The sequence below is a fragment of the Canis lupus genome, chromosome 30 (assembly GCF_003254725.2).
Source record: "Canis lupus dingo isolate Sandy chromosome 30, ASM325472v2, whole genome shotgun sequence".
NCBI lineage: Eukaryota > Metazoa > Chordata > Mammalia > Carnivora > Canidae > Canis > Canis lupus.
In genome coordinates, this window is record NC_064272.1 from 14,637,882 (window position 1) to 14,652,060 (window position 14,179).

The 14,179-nt window shown below is 36.8% G+C and overlaps 2 protein-coding genes across 6 annotated transcripts in view; both read left to right on the plus strand.

The window, feature by feature from the left end:
- Positions 1-1,598: 1,598 nt before the first annotated feature.
- CTXN2 (cortexin 2) lies at positions 1,599-13,082 on the plus strand. 3 transcript variants are annotated; one of them, XM_025472880.3, is made up of 3 exons: positions 1,599-1,970; positions 3,661-3,695; positions 8,955-13,082. In XM_025472880.3, exon 3 carries the CDS (start codon positions 9,012-9,014, stop codon positions 9,255-9,257), a length of 246 nt encoding a protein of 81 aa, XP_025328665.1. In that variant the 5' UTR covers positions 1,599-1,970; positions 3,661-3,695; positions 8,955-9,011; the 3' UTR covers positions 9,258-13,082. The 3 variants fall into 3 exon arrangements, with proteins under 3 accessions (XP_025328665.1, XP_048960106.1, XP_048960107.1); XM_049104149.1 differs by lacking the exon at positions 3,661-3,695 and having other exon boundaries at positions 1,608-1,970; XM_049104150.1 differs by lacking the exons at positions 1,599-1,970; positions 3,661-3,695 and adding an exon at positions 8,228-8,328.
- A 145-nt stretch (positions 13,083-13,227) lies between these two features.
- The window catches only part of SLC12A1 (solute carrier family 12 member 1), a 90,274-nt gene continuing 89,322 nt past the window's right edge, over positions 13,228-14,179 (plus strand). For all 3 annotated transcript variants that reach the window (XM_035708919.2, XM_035708920.2, XM_035708921.2), the window contains exon 1: positions 13,228-13,328. The gene's annotated coding sequence lies outside the window, so the exon portion shown is untranslated. The remainder of the gene's footprint in view (positions 13,329-14,179) is intronic.

Here is a 14,179-nt window from a genome sequence, read left to right on the forward strand (position 1 = left end):
TCAGGAGGCATTGCTCTAGCAAATACTACCAAAACAGGATGGGGCCCTTAGCAAGCTAAAAAAAAAAAAAAAAAGTCAATAAAGCCATGGCTGGGAACATGTTACTGGAAGAACTCCTTCCATTCTCTTCATTGGTGGGCAGTTCACCTATATTATAGGGTGTTTAATAGTTTTATTTGTTGAAGATTTATTTATTTATTTGATGGGGGAGGGGCAGAGGGAGAGGTAAGGGAAAGAATCCCAAGCAGGCTCCAGGCTAAGAGCTGAGCCCACTGTGGGGCTTAGTCCCACTACCCTGAGATCATGACCTGAACTGAAATTGAGTTGGGTGCTTAACCAACTGAGCCACCCTGGCACCCCTAAGGTGTTTAACAGGTTTTTTTTTTTTTTTAGATTTTATTTACTTATTCATGAGAGACACACACAGAGAGAGGGGCAGAGACACAGGCAGAGGGCGAAGCAGGCTCCATGCAGGGAGCCGGATGTGGGACTCCATCCAGGGACTCCAGTATCATGCCCTGGGCCCAAGGCATGCGCTAAACCACTGAGCCACCCAGGGATCCCATGTTTAGCAGTTTTAAATGAAAAAGAATAATTTTTTTGAGTATAGTCTTACATGAACTCCCAGTTATACATTGCCCATATTTTGTAAGACCATGAAATTTCCTAAATTAGTAAATACTCTGAATGACCATATACATTGTCTTCACCTTATTATTGAATTCTAACACATCTTTACATCATGTGCTTTCAGCATTTTTTACATGAACAATGACCCCATTCTGCATCTACATTTTCCCCAATCTCTGAAAATTTAATAATTTACAAGGTCAATAATTAAGTTTTTAGAGAATCTACAGGTGCTTGGAATTTGAAGGTCTGGATATAGTATCCAAACACAAATAGAATTGGATCCTTAAAATTGAGCTGGACAAAAAGTCCCCTAAGTAAGGATGGGGGAAGAGGTTTTATTGTTGTTTTTTCCCTTTGGTATTGTTTTGCTTTGCTTTCAATGTCATTTAAATTTGGATTCTATGTATTCAACACTGTTTAGAAAACGTGCCTTGCAACTACATATGGGCTTTTATGGAGCATTCTTGTCTTGGTGTATTCTAGCTCAGAGGTCTCACTGCGCAATATTTCAGCACCTCGGACAGCGCCTACACCAATCCCTAAAAAGCTTGCGGGGTTTGGGGGCAGAGAGGTAGGGAGGGAAGGATCTGGTTGGGTTTGCATGGAAAAGGAAAGGTGAAGAGTAGGAGAAAATAACTCCAAATTTCGCATGCGGTCCCCAGTTAAACCAATACACTTTCACTCTCGTCTTTCTCTCATCGGATGAGCAGAAAAATGTAAGTAGCGTCTACTCTCCGACTGAGACTGCGGTCAAGAAGCACAGCCAAATGCCCGCGGCACAGCCACTGATGCAGAGGAGAAGAAAACAAGGATTTTAACAATAAATTAATTAAACTTCCACTGCCTTAGGAAACCAAATGGGTGACGAACTCCGATGGCTAACCTGCAGTGTGATAGGAGTGAAAATGAGCAGCTATTTTTTTTTCTTTTTTGCAACACCGAGGAATAGATGGAGCCTGTTGCTGCGGTGGCCCATCCCCTTCCCCCTCTCATTTACCGACTCTTCTGTCTCGCAAACACAGACGCCTTCACAAACGCGCGCGCGCGCGCAAATATTTACACTCGGCCACAGCAGATCAATCCAGGCACAGTTTCCTGCAAATACACTCGCGCGCGCACACGTACTTCGCGGCCGCCCACGTCCTCTCTTTCTCACCGACAGATACAGACATTTACACACGTAGGCCAGGAGACGCTAACCACGGTCCTGTGACTCCACGCAGGTTCCCAGGACACGCCTTATACATTGTTACTGAACCGATCAGCGAACACAGACAAACCTGCCAACACTTAAACCTACTGGCTGGATTTCATCTCCATGGCAACAAGCATGGAAGGTGAGACATCGCTGTCTGCGAAGTAACTTTCTCCCCCTACCCTCCGCAGTAGCCGACAGGGTTCAAGCGCAGGTCCAGATGAAGCCTGTTCTTATTCTCTTGTATTTCTGAAGCTAGGGAGCGGAGAAGGGGGGTAGGGGGCGCGGGGATGGAGCCTGCAGGTCTGGTCAGTTCAAATTCTAAAGGAGAAAAGAGCCCTGATGTTTCCGCTGCTGCAGCTGCTGTTGCCAAAAAGGAAAGAAAAAAAAATGTGTGTTTGCAGTTAGCTTGCTGATGCTTCTCCTATAATATTTTGCAGGGGGTTTCTATGCTTCTTTAGTTTAATATGCCCAAAGAGAAGTGGGGACAAACAAGGCAGAATGATGATGACAGTCCAGGTTTCTCTAGTGAGACATTTTGAAAATTTTCAGACCTGATATCCAGTGCTTCGAAAAGATCCAATGTCAGAGTCCTTGGGGAGCCTTGGGAAGACGCTCTTAAGGTTGAAATCTGAAAGGTTAGAGAGGGGGATTCTGACAAATTCCAGGGTTTTGGATCTCTGGGAAGGCCTGTAATTTATGTACTTCATCATGATGAAGACATCTGGGTTTGTAATTTAAGGTTTTCCTTTAATTCCAACACATTCCATTCTTAAGGATTAACTAGCTCTGTGCAGAAGTGGCCTGAATAATTCTTCTTTTCCCTGTTTACTTGGAATGGGATTTAATAACCTTGATATTTGGTAGGGTATGTTGTGTATGTATTATGGGAGGATTCATTTAAGCCTGGGTTTTCTTATATGCCTCATTTCATGAAATCATGAATCTTCATATTATTAGCATCAAAGATTACTGTATCTGATAACCAATATCAAAATACTTTTCACTGAAAATGCCATATTCCACTATAATAGTTGTTATTTCAGATATACTGTTTGGACTATTATTAATAGATAAATAAACCAGAGGGGAAAACCTGTTGATTAAAATAAAATGCAGGAAGTTCTTTTTTTTTTTAATGGGCATATACTTTTCAATATTGGTTTCTGCATGGGGCACCTGGCTGGCTCAGCTGGTGGAGCATGCAACTCTTGATCTTGGGGTTGTGAGTTCGAGCCCAATATAAGGTGTAGAGATTACTTTAAAAATAATATTGGCTCCTGTAGTTGCACATTGTAGCAAACTATAGGTTTCTGGAAAGTGAAATTTTATATTTCTAATCAGTAAACTTATTCATAGAAGAAAAAAATCACATACAACATTCAGGTGTATGAAAGGCTATAAAATATAAAATTATAAAAAAGATTAAAATACTGTTATTTTTGACTACTCACAATAGTATGTATGACTGCTCATAGAAAGACTTTGCTTATTGGTTATTAACTACAAAACTATTGAGTGGGATTTTGGCCTTTTGGTCTACAGGTATACCATTGGCCCAATCCTATGACTCATCAGGACTTAGAAATCCCGGTTCCTGACAGTTGCCATGAAGGAAATGATGTATTTTCAACTCAATTGCTCATTTCTAAAGTACCTAAATGTTGATCTTCACATCCATTTTTTGTGGGGTAGCATATTTAAAATAACTTTTACCACACTATTTTACATCTACTCTTTTTTTAAAAATTCATTTCTTTTTTCTTAACAGTTTATTTATCCTGGTTTTATAACTTCACAATTTAAATGTCTCTCATTTTTCTTTTTCCCAGTAAACAGGATATTAAGATGATGCTTTCTCTCTGAGGTAGGCATTAAAATGTCTGTTTTACAGAACCTATTGATTTGTTTTGCTTTCTCCTCTCTGTCATGGATTAGAGAAAGTGAAAATGTGTCTTTCATCCACATTCATTGGGTAATTCCAGATATCTTATTAATTATAAAGAATTCAGTATTGTAAATGGAGAGTTCTACTTATTTTTAACAGTATTTTGTTTTTAGCAATACTTTTTTTTTTTTTATCAAATTGTGCTCTATATCAACAGAAGGGCACAAAGCTCATTGCTTAACAATATAGTCTCAACAACTTCAGGCTGCTGTTGAAATGAGACAAGTTGTTCATTTCACACAACAAGTAAAATGCAAAGTTAGGGCAAACATTTAAAAAATTTAGGGCTGAAAATACTGGTATTTCAACTGCTATACATATCGCTTAAATCACCAACAGCATCTATTTGCCAAACATATTGTTAGGCAATCGCTTAACTTTTTACTTATTTGCTTGTGTAGACACTACTTTTCAACCTTTAAATACTACCTTTTAAGTTGTTTTCCTTGACTTGAACTTTGTTTTCATCTTTAGTATAACGTAGAATTTTAAAATGAATGTAGAAGTCCAAATTCTTCCCTTTATGTAGGGAAGAATTCTTCCCTCCTCTTTATCATTCCAATTTTTGGTTAAAAATGGAAAATTACTAGTTCTTTGAACCCCAGTGAATTTACTTGGCTCTACTTTTAAAAGCTGAATATATAATCATGTCCTTATTATCGGAAATAATTGGTCTCACGATCTCAACTTTTGCACTTAAGTTTTTGTGCAAGTAAAACTTCCTTTGTGTTAGGTTTCTTTTATCATTTGGCTTCACTTATTCATTACCCATCACTCTAAAACCCTCTTCAATATAGTGTCACCCCTGGTCATTCAACCAAAATTTTTACAGTGATGAAAAACTTCTGAATGCCAAACCCAATGCCCTGTTTTACAGCACTTAGTTTCCACCAGCGCTGCAGAATTTGACACTGTTTACCAATACCTATAGAACCTCTAGCTTCCTTTATTCCCGGTGACTTCCTACTACAGATCCACTTATGACTCTGATCATTCCATATACAATTCCACTAGCAGATCCTGCTTTCTTTTTGTAAGAGAGGGATTCTTTGAGGCTCATTGCTAGGATTCTTCCATTTTCAGTCCTTTTTGGTGACTGCAAATAGAACCTTAATGCGATTACATCAAAACTGCTTTCTGGATCAATCCAGAATGAGTAGATCTGGCTTCCTACAGTAACACTTCAAATATTTGAAAGCAGCTGTCATCCTCTTTGATCTTCCCTTTTCTGCAAACCTCGGCAATTCTTTCCTTAAATTTTGATCTGTAAATGCTTCTATGAATTAACTTTATTTGACAATAATATCCTTAAGATAGTCTCCCCACCAGCAATTTTATGCTGGACAACATGATCTGGATTAATTTGTTTAAAACTGCCTATTGACTAGAACTAAACTTTTCATTTACTTTTTTTAAATTTTTATTTATTTATGATAGTCACAGAGAGAGAGAGAGAGGCAGAGACATAGGCAGAGGGAGAAGCAGGCTCCATGTACTGGGAGCCCGACGTGGGATTCGATCCCGGGTCTCCAGGATGGCGCCCTGGGCCAAAGGCAGGCGCTAAACCGCTGTGCCACCCAGGGATCCCCCTCATTTACTTTTTAAATTTACACTTTGCTCATTTTTTTTTTATTTTGGCTAGTGAAAGCACTATCTTTACACTTGTCCAGACTTTTTTTTTTAAGATTTTATTTATTTATGATAGACATAGAGAGAGAGAGGGAGGGAGAGACACAGGCAGAGGGAGAAGCAGGCTCCATGCTGGGTGCCCGACGTGGGACTCGATCCTGGGGCTCCAGGATCGTGCCCTGGGCCAAAAGCAGGCGCTAAACTGCTGAGCCACCCAGGGATCTCCACACTTGTCCAGACTTAATGGAGTACAGTCATCTTTGATACCTCTCTTTCCATGGCCTACTACCTTCCATCATTTGCCAAAACTATCCCTGATATCTTTATAAATATCTTTCAAATATCTTTCATTTCCTCTCCCACACATCTACTTCATAGTCCAAGCCCTCATTGCTTTTCACTTGGACCATTTCTTTCCCATGATGCTCCTTCACTGAAATCTATGTCTATTTTGGCCTCATCATAAGTTTAGACTTTAGGCAAAGAAATTGTAAACTCTTAGCTTGATAGTCAAAAGATTTTACATTTTGGCTCAACCTACCTTTCCAATGTTTTGTTTCTTATATTCCCCTTTGCTTGTGCCAAATTGCTCTGAACAAATTCAGTACTTTTCTGCTTTCATATTTATTGTAATGCTGTTTCCTTCCTCAAATATCTAAATCTTCTCTTTCATGACTCAGCTCAAATAAAATCTCTCACAAGAAAAACTTTTCCTGATCTCTAAATGAATGAAATCTTTGTTCCCTCTAGATCTTTGCATCTCTTTTGTCATTAAGATGTTAAAGACAATAATACTAATCCCATGTGGTTATTATAGGGATTAAATAAAATAATAGGGCAGCCCAGGTGGCTCAGTGATTTAGCGCCACCTTCAGCCCAGGTCGTGATCCTGGAGACCTGGGATCAAGTCCCATGTCGGGCTTCCTGCCTGTTCCTTCTCCCTCTGCCTGTGTCTCTGCTTCTCTCTCTCTCTGTCTCTCACGAATAAATAAATAAAATCTTTAAAAAAATAAATAATATAAAATAAAATAATAGATGTAAAGCAATATTTGGTATCCAGTATATGTTAAATACAATTTTTTCCCTCTTCCCTTTAATTGCCTTTGTAGAAGCCTATGCTGTTTTCTTCCTGTTTGTATATGGATCCTCTCCCCTACAGGTTGGAATTATTTGGAGTAAAATCATATGAATCTTTGTGGGAATGCTTTTATTAATCAATCTGATAATAACGAGCAAGAAACACTGAACTCTGAGCTTCTGAATTTTGATATTTACTTCAAGGCCAATTTGTTTTTTAAATCAAACTAAAGCTTTCTTATTCATTTCAACTAAATGTTAAATGTTTTTTGACATGTTTTCTGGATGTCTAAAAATCAGATTTTTAGAACCAGAACTTTATTCATCAAAAATTAAATTTTTCAATAAATTTACTTTGATTCGGTTCAAATATTTATTGGATACCCATGATATGCTGGGAACTATATTCAGTACCTGAGAGGTAGTTATTTTTCCATTTAAAAAGAAAGTAATTCACTTCACAGATTGTCTGAGATTCTCAGAACAAGGCAATATATGGTATGGTAGATAATTTAACAAGGAATTTTGTATCTCTAACTAGGAAGATACTGTGTTTTAATTTAAAAGTAACAAATGAGTTGAGTGTTCTATTGCTACAGCTAGAAAATACCTCTTTTGTTTGTTCAGTTGATGGGTTTTATACAAATAATACAGTCTAGTAGATTGATCATTTAGAGCTAACTGACTTAACTCATCTAATGATCAGCTATGACCCTGTGTCTCTGTCTGCATTAGGATTCTTAAAAACAAATACATTCAACTAATATCATAATTATACGTAGAAGAAGAAAGAAAGAAAGAAAGAAAGAAGAAAGAAAGAAAGAAGAAAGAAAGAAGAAAGAAAGAAAGAAAGAAAGAAAGAAAGAAAGAAAGAAAGAGAAAGTTCTTGTTAAATCCCAAGGTCATTAGATATTCAGTCAGGTCTCATGTCTTCCACAGGATAAATAGAACAAGAGCTCAATTAGAAAAATCACTCTGAGCCACATAAGTGATACTAATTTTTTTCTTTTAATTTAGAGTATAGTCACTATGCCATATATAACAGGGAAGAAAAATGGTTTGATGGAAAGAAGTTTAACAGAGAAGTTTGAAACAATTTTTTCCATTTATTAAACAAACAGTATATCCCAAGTGTATTAAATGTTTCTAACACTTAAGATTTGATTATAAAGCTATTTTGTAATACAAATAATTATAAAATAAAATATTGTTTAATATTAACTGGTTTATTCATTGGTAAATAACTTTGAAAACCACAGGGTTTGTTCTTATTAATTACTTCCTTTCTTTACTCCTTACATGCCATCCCTCTTCTGTCTCAATTGCTTTCTGAAAATTGAATCCAAAAAGATCTGAAGGGTCAGTTATTTTAATAAATAATTCTTTACAATTATTATTAGAAAAGCGATAATAAAAACTCAAACACAAACATTCGATTATTCTCTATTACTGGATGACAAGCTATTTGGTAAAAGGTCCTCTCAAGGAGGGTGGCTGTGGGTTAGTAACCATTTGATTTAATTAACTGATCTCAATTTTAATTAATTAATTTAATTATTGTTAAGGTATCAAATGGGAAAATCTATTTTTTGTTAATTCAACCCATACTTTCTGAACACTTTTGCTGTAGTTTTAGAATCTCAGTACAGAAGGAGCTTAGGACTAGGAATCTGTTTGGGAAGAGGACTGGGAAGCTCATCTTGAAGTTGAATGTTTATAAAAAACATGCTGTTTAACTTGGGTTTTATGTTTATTTAGGGTGTTCTGAAAGCTAATGGGGATGGTGGGGAGATGGCTAATGATACACAGCTATTGCTGCCTGCTACTTGCAGGATGCTATATTAAGGTACTGTTTTTATTAAAATAATTTAAATATATATCTCTTTAAGAAATTAATATTTACCACTACAGAGTGGTAGTGGGAAGAAAAACACAAGTACATGTCAAAAAACTAAGAGAATGAAAAAGAACGAAGACATACCTATTTAAAAGTATCAGAGTCTGTATCAGACAAAAGGCACTGGAGACAGACCTTAAAACATGGACCTTAGAGAGCTGGACCAGTTCACACCCTATGATTATTTATGGTGTTATCTGCACGTGAAAAAATGAAGTAAAGATTAGATGACAATTCAGGTCAAGGAGGCAGTGACTTAACTATCTCACAATGAATCAAAAGCTTCTGGGGTTAATTATTTGAATATTCCCTTTCATACCTGATTTTATATTTAGTGCATAGGTAAGTTTTGGATGTCCACAAAGGCCATTACTGTCATTACTGTAGTCTGTCATTACTACAAGAGAAATAGCATCTCCAATGATAATTTGATCCTGATCCATATCTGATGATGTTTTCGTGTGTCTTTTGTGAATTAAGTCAAGAAGGTTTGAAAACTGCCAGATTTTAGAAAGCAATTACCCGCTCACTAATATACATGAATAAGACTAAACTGAGTCCAATTTTGTATCTAGGCCAAGAGGTGACTCCAGCAGGAATTCTGAAGAGCCATAATGATGTGACAGTGAATAATGAGTAGTACCTACTGTGGCAACTCTTCAGCTAAGATGAGTGTCAACGAAGTATCAGCTTTTTCATTGACTCTGGAGCAAAAAACTGGCTTTGCTTTTGTTGGAATTTTGTGTATCTTCTTGGGACTTCTTATTATCAGATGCTTCAAAATTCTCTTAGACCCATATAGTAGCATGCCTTCCTCTACATGGGAAGATGAAGTTGAAGAGTTTGATAAAGGAACATTTGAATATGCACTTGCGTGAGAGTTCCACCTTTATGGTTTTTAGGCTTATACCACTGGGACACATGGAAGATACAATTGTAATTTCCTTGAGCATGCTGGAAGAGGCTCATTTCATTCACTAAATTCAATAAACATGTGTGGTTGGACAAGTCATCAAATCTCTATGGACTTCAGTGAGGAAGCTAACCAGAGGATTTTTAATGTCTTTTTCAAATCTAGTGCTCTATGAACTCTGTGAATGTATCTGGAAACCCAGAGATCTGAGATCAATGAAGATTTAAGATATCATGAAAAGCTTTCCAGTTTAGGAATCTAAACTCTTATGATTTGAATTTTAATGTTGACTTAGTCAAGAACTAGCTTTATGACCTAGAAAGCTAGCTAAGGGGCACCTTTTCACATCTGCAAAACAAGGATAAATAAACCTATCCTTCATATTTTACAGGAATGTTGAGAGGACCAAATGATGCATAGTGAATGGGAAAGCAATTTGAAAACCAGAAAACATTGTCAAAACATACCTTGAAATTATTATTTATTCCCCTCATTGGCAATAGTAATAGAGATTCTCAAACCTCAAAAAACAATGGCCTAGTGTAAGATATTCACTTTTCTATCTTAATTCTCTTCATTTGATAAATGAAAATATAGAATTATCTTATTCTAAAATTCTTTCCAACTACAATTTCTGACCCTTTATGATTACCAAATGGAGGAATATAGTAGGAGATAAATCAATACAAAAATATTTGTGTCACCAGAACACAAAACTGCCAAACACACCAAAAAACGAATGACTACTACTTACTCAGAGTTAGCACTAAATTGGATGCTTTCCATTTATTATGTGACTTGACATACTTATGAATCCTTTGAGTTCAAAACTACTATTTCCATTTTATTTATTACCTTAATGTCCCAGATGAGGAGCTGAAGTTGAGAGAGCTTAAATAACTTCCCAAGGTCATCAAGCTAGAGAGTGATTGTGTTAGGAATTGAATGTGGGCAGTCTAATGTCAAAGTCATTGTTTGTAAACATCATGCTATACTCCAAGACACTATCCTCAACATTTTTATATATCTTACAAAGATAGTTACTGCTCAAGTCTATGGCACTCCAAAACAAGCTGTCTCATCCCTGATACTTTCCAACTCCTAATAGACTTAGAACACATCTGTGTTGGTTGTTAATCTTCTGGACCAAACTCACATCTCAAGGAGCTCTTTGAACCCCAGTAGGTAGAGGAGTGTCAGCCTAGGACACCTTATAGCCAGTCAGTAGTTTGGTCCAAGAACATTTCATTGAACCAAGTCAACCAGACATACTGGGAGTTGTGTGTGCCCAGGATGTGAGGTATCTCCTTCGTGACCCAGGTTTCTAAAGTACTTGTTAAGATATATGCCCAAGTACAAGATGCACCATTTTCCCCAGAGAAGACATTGAACAAGACCGTCCATTTTGGTCACTAGAATATAACAAGACCAGCTCTACCCTTCAAAGAAGAAAGACTCTAAGACCCAAAACATAAGATAACTTCATGAAGTATGAGCATTGTTTCTGAAAGTTCACCACTCACAAGCTTTCCAGATATCATCAATTCGACCATAGTATTATTTTCAATCCCACTAAATGGAAATTCTTTTAACCAAAATTGTCCTCATCCATGGAATTTATTCATGATCTATTGTTCACCTTAGATTTTTGGGGGGCAGCAGATGGGAAAGAGTGGTCAGTGTCTATATTTTCAGAACCAGAAATAATACAAAAAATATGAGGAATGGTTATAGTATGGATACATCATGGAAACTTCATGAAATGCTAATACTTTTAGGAATGTCCAATGTCATAGTTAGATCATTCTCCAGCTACCCTTTCCCCAGACCCCTGTCAGGAAAGACAAGAGGAAAATTAGAGGAGCATACTTCCAGAAGTTTTCCTCCTGTTACCTTACCCACATACTTGAAAAGCCTAAATTGGGTTTACCTTTCAAGATTGGCTTTATGGATGGTGTAATTTCATCCATATCCCCCAAACCATCTCCCATCTGCTCTAGAATGTCTGAATCCCTTAATAGAGAACAAAGACTTTCATTCCACAGTTAGAGATAAAAGGCTTAGAATGAAAATGTCTGGTTGATGTAAGACCAAGACTGAAACTAATTCACAGGACACTGTAGTCAGGCAGGCAAGCAGCAAGGATAAAGGAAATTGACCACCTTTGGATGCATTCACAGTCCTTGGCAGAGGAAAAGGTTCAAGGAACAAATAGGTGGGCTCCTGAAAGAGGCATTGAGGAAATGGTTGAAGGAAAAAGGGACTAGAGATGGTAGAAATAACTGCCAGTGAGTTCACAGCTTCCATCCAGGGCCAATCAATAGGGTTTGTTTTGAGTCCTAGCCCCATCTTAGCTGTTCTAAATAGCAACAGCCAGATGATTCTGAAATGAATTTGAATCTGAAAGGCATAATTCCTATGCCTTCTACGCGGGGAGTCAGAACCCTTTGTTGAATGGATAAATGGCTTGTATTTAAGAACAGACTGAGTTAGTGGTACATAGTTGTAATTCTGTCTCTATTTCTGAAACAGCCTCATGACATTAGCCCAATTGATTAGTATGACATTTATCTAGTAGAGTCTAGGGCATTTTACTTAGGTGTCTCCAAATCCTTTTCTACAATCCAGCATCTTTTCACCTACCTACCTTTCCTCCTATTTTATTAGAATAGTACCTATCCCAATCTCTAATGATTCACCCTGGAATCTTTGACTAAATCAAAGTTTTTTTTTTAATATTTTTATTTATTTATTCATGAGAGACACACAGAGAGAGGCAGAGACATAGGCAGAGGCAGAAGCAGGCTCCCCATGGGGAACTGATACGGGATTCAATCCCAGAACCCGGGGATCACAATCTGAGCCAAAGGCAGAAACTCAAACACTGAGCCACCCAGACACCCTCAAAGTCTTCAGTCAATTGTAAATATTTCCAAAATAATAAAAGTGTGAAGTACAAACCAGTACTGATCTAAATCCAACACACAAATTCACTCATTTAATTCACTCAATAACTGTACAGCAAAGTAGGTAACATTATTATCCACCATTATTGGTTGATGAGAAAGTTAAGGCACAGAGAGATTGATTAATTTGCCAGAGCTTACACAGAAGTGGCACAGCTGGGCTGTGAATTGAGTATACTGACTCACTTCAGAGTCTTGCTCCTAACCACTGTGTCAAGCTCCAAGTGTGCTGCTCAGGCAGCTGGAAATCACTTGGATAGCTTCTTATGTAAAAGACAAGGAGGATCCATTCAATCACCCCAACTGAAAACCAATGACAGAACCTGCACAGCGGAATTGTTTGTGCTGTCTAAATAATCACCACCTCACAGATTTGAGCAAAATCTTTCTCTCAATAAACCAAAAAAACCAGGTTTGATATACGTGTTTTGCCGGGTAGAGACAAAAAGACCACTGGGAAACTTAGTCACAGTTTCATTCTTGCTTGAAATAGTTTTCCCAATAGGTAGAAATATTTTCAATAAATCACTGATTTTATATTCAATCTGCTCACTTCCTATGCAGAGAAGAATTAATCTAATATCTACTACAAGCAAGATAAAATGATCTCAAATACCACTTTCTAGTTACAAAGTATAGAAATTATCTCTGGAGGCCTAGATTTTGCTGTATGTGCTAAGCAATAGGAGGTCACCAGGAATCATGTGAAGACAGTGGGATTCAATTTATTTAGCACCAAACAACTGAAGCACTGCTTATATTTTGTTGGGTGATTAATGCTGAACAATCCAACTCCCCTTACAAATTAAAGAAATTTTATATGACTTCCTGTCTAAATGGATTAATGGTTTACTACTGCTTACTAGCTGAGGTGGTACTCAGGGCTAATGACTGGGGAGGGCCCACAGTATTATTCCACACCAATCACTGCTCTATCACCTCTTTCAAGGAAGATTCTAACCAATAAGAAGAAGCCTATGGTTCTGGGCTGAAAGCTAAGTGCCCCATATATGCCTGGGTGATGTTGAAACAGGTAATGCTTCCTGAGAAGAAGGTTCCTTCTTCTGGTGGTAAGTTAAAAACCTCTCTGGGTGGGATAAAAATCACACTTAATATTATGTCATAAAGTAGATTCTGAGTAGTGAAATAAAGGCAAAGGATGTCAAGGACTATGAAGAGAAGTGAGATGTTCCACAAAAACTAAAGAGATGACAGCTTCACTTATAATTTTCCCCATAAAAGTTTATTTGCAAGTTGATGTTAAGATTTTTTTTTTAGTTCAAAGAGATAGCCTAATAACTTCAATAGGGAGGTGCATTTTTGTTTGTATTTGTCTGTTTTTCTAAAAAGCCAAAATTTAAAGTATCAATAAAGACATATTACTCTCATGAAAGAATGTTCTAAGATGGGCTCATATCATGGATTGTAAAGTGATTATGTGGTTTATTTATCTCATAGTCAAAAATAAGCTTCTCAATGAATTTGAGACTATTTCATTAAAGGGAATCCATAGGGCATGGTTATCTTACCTAAATAGAGCATAAAACTTTATCAAGGATTGAGATTTATTTTCTTACACTGAATACTCGTATTTTTTTTTAAAGATTCCTTGATAGCATTTCTAAAACATACAAGTGTTTGAGCAAATGAAAGGCTAGTAAAAGATCCAAGAATTTACAAAGCGATCTTCTTCACAGGATGTATTTTTATAAACTAATAGCCTGTAATTTTTAGAAGTTTTAAAAATATTTTTTTTAATTTTATAATCATCATAGAGTATAATCATCATTATCACATAATATGTGTTCATATCAATGATAAAATACTTTACAGTTTCAACATTCAGTACTGTCAAGGAACTGTATTTCAGACTGAGAATATTCTTATCGGCTCTTACTATACTCAGTTGCTAGAGTTATTC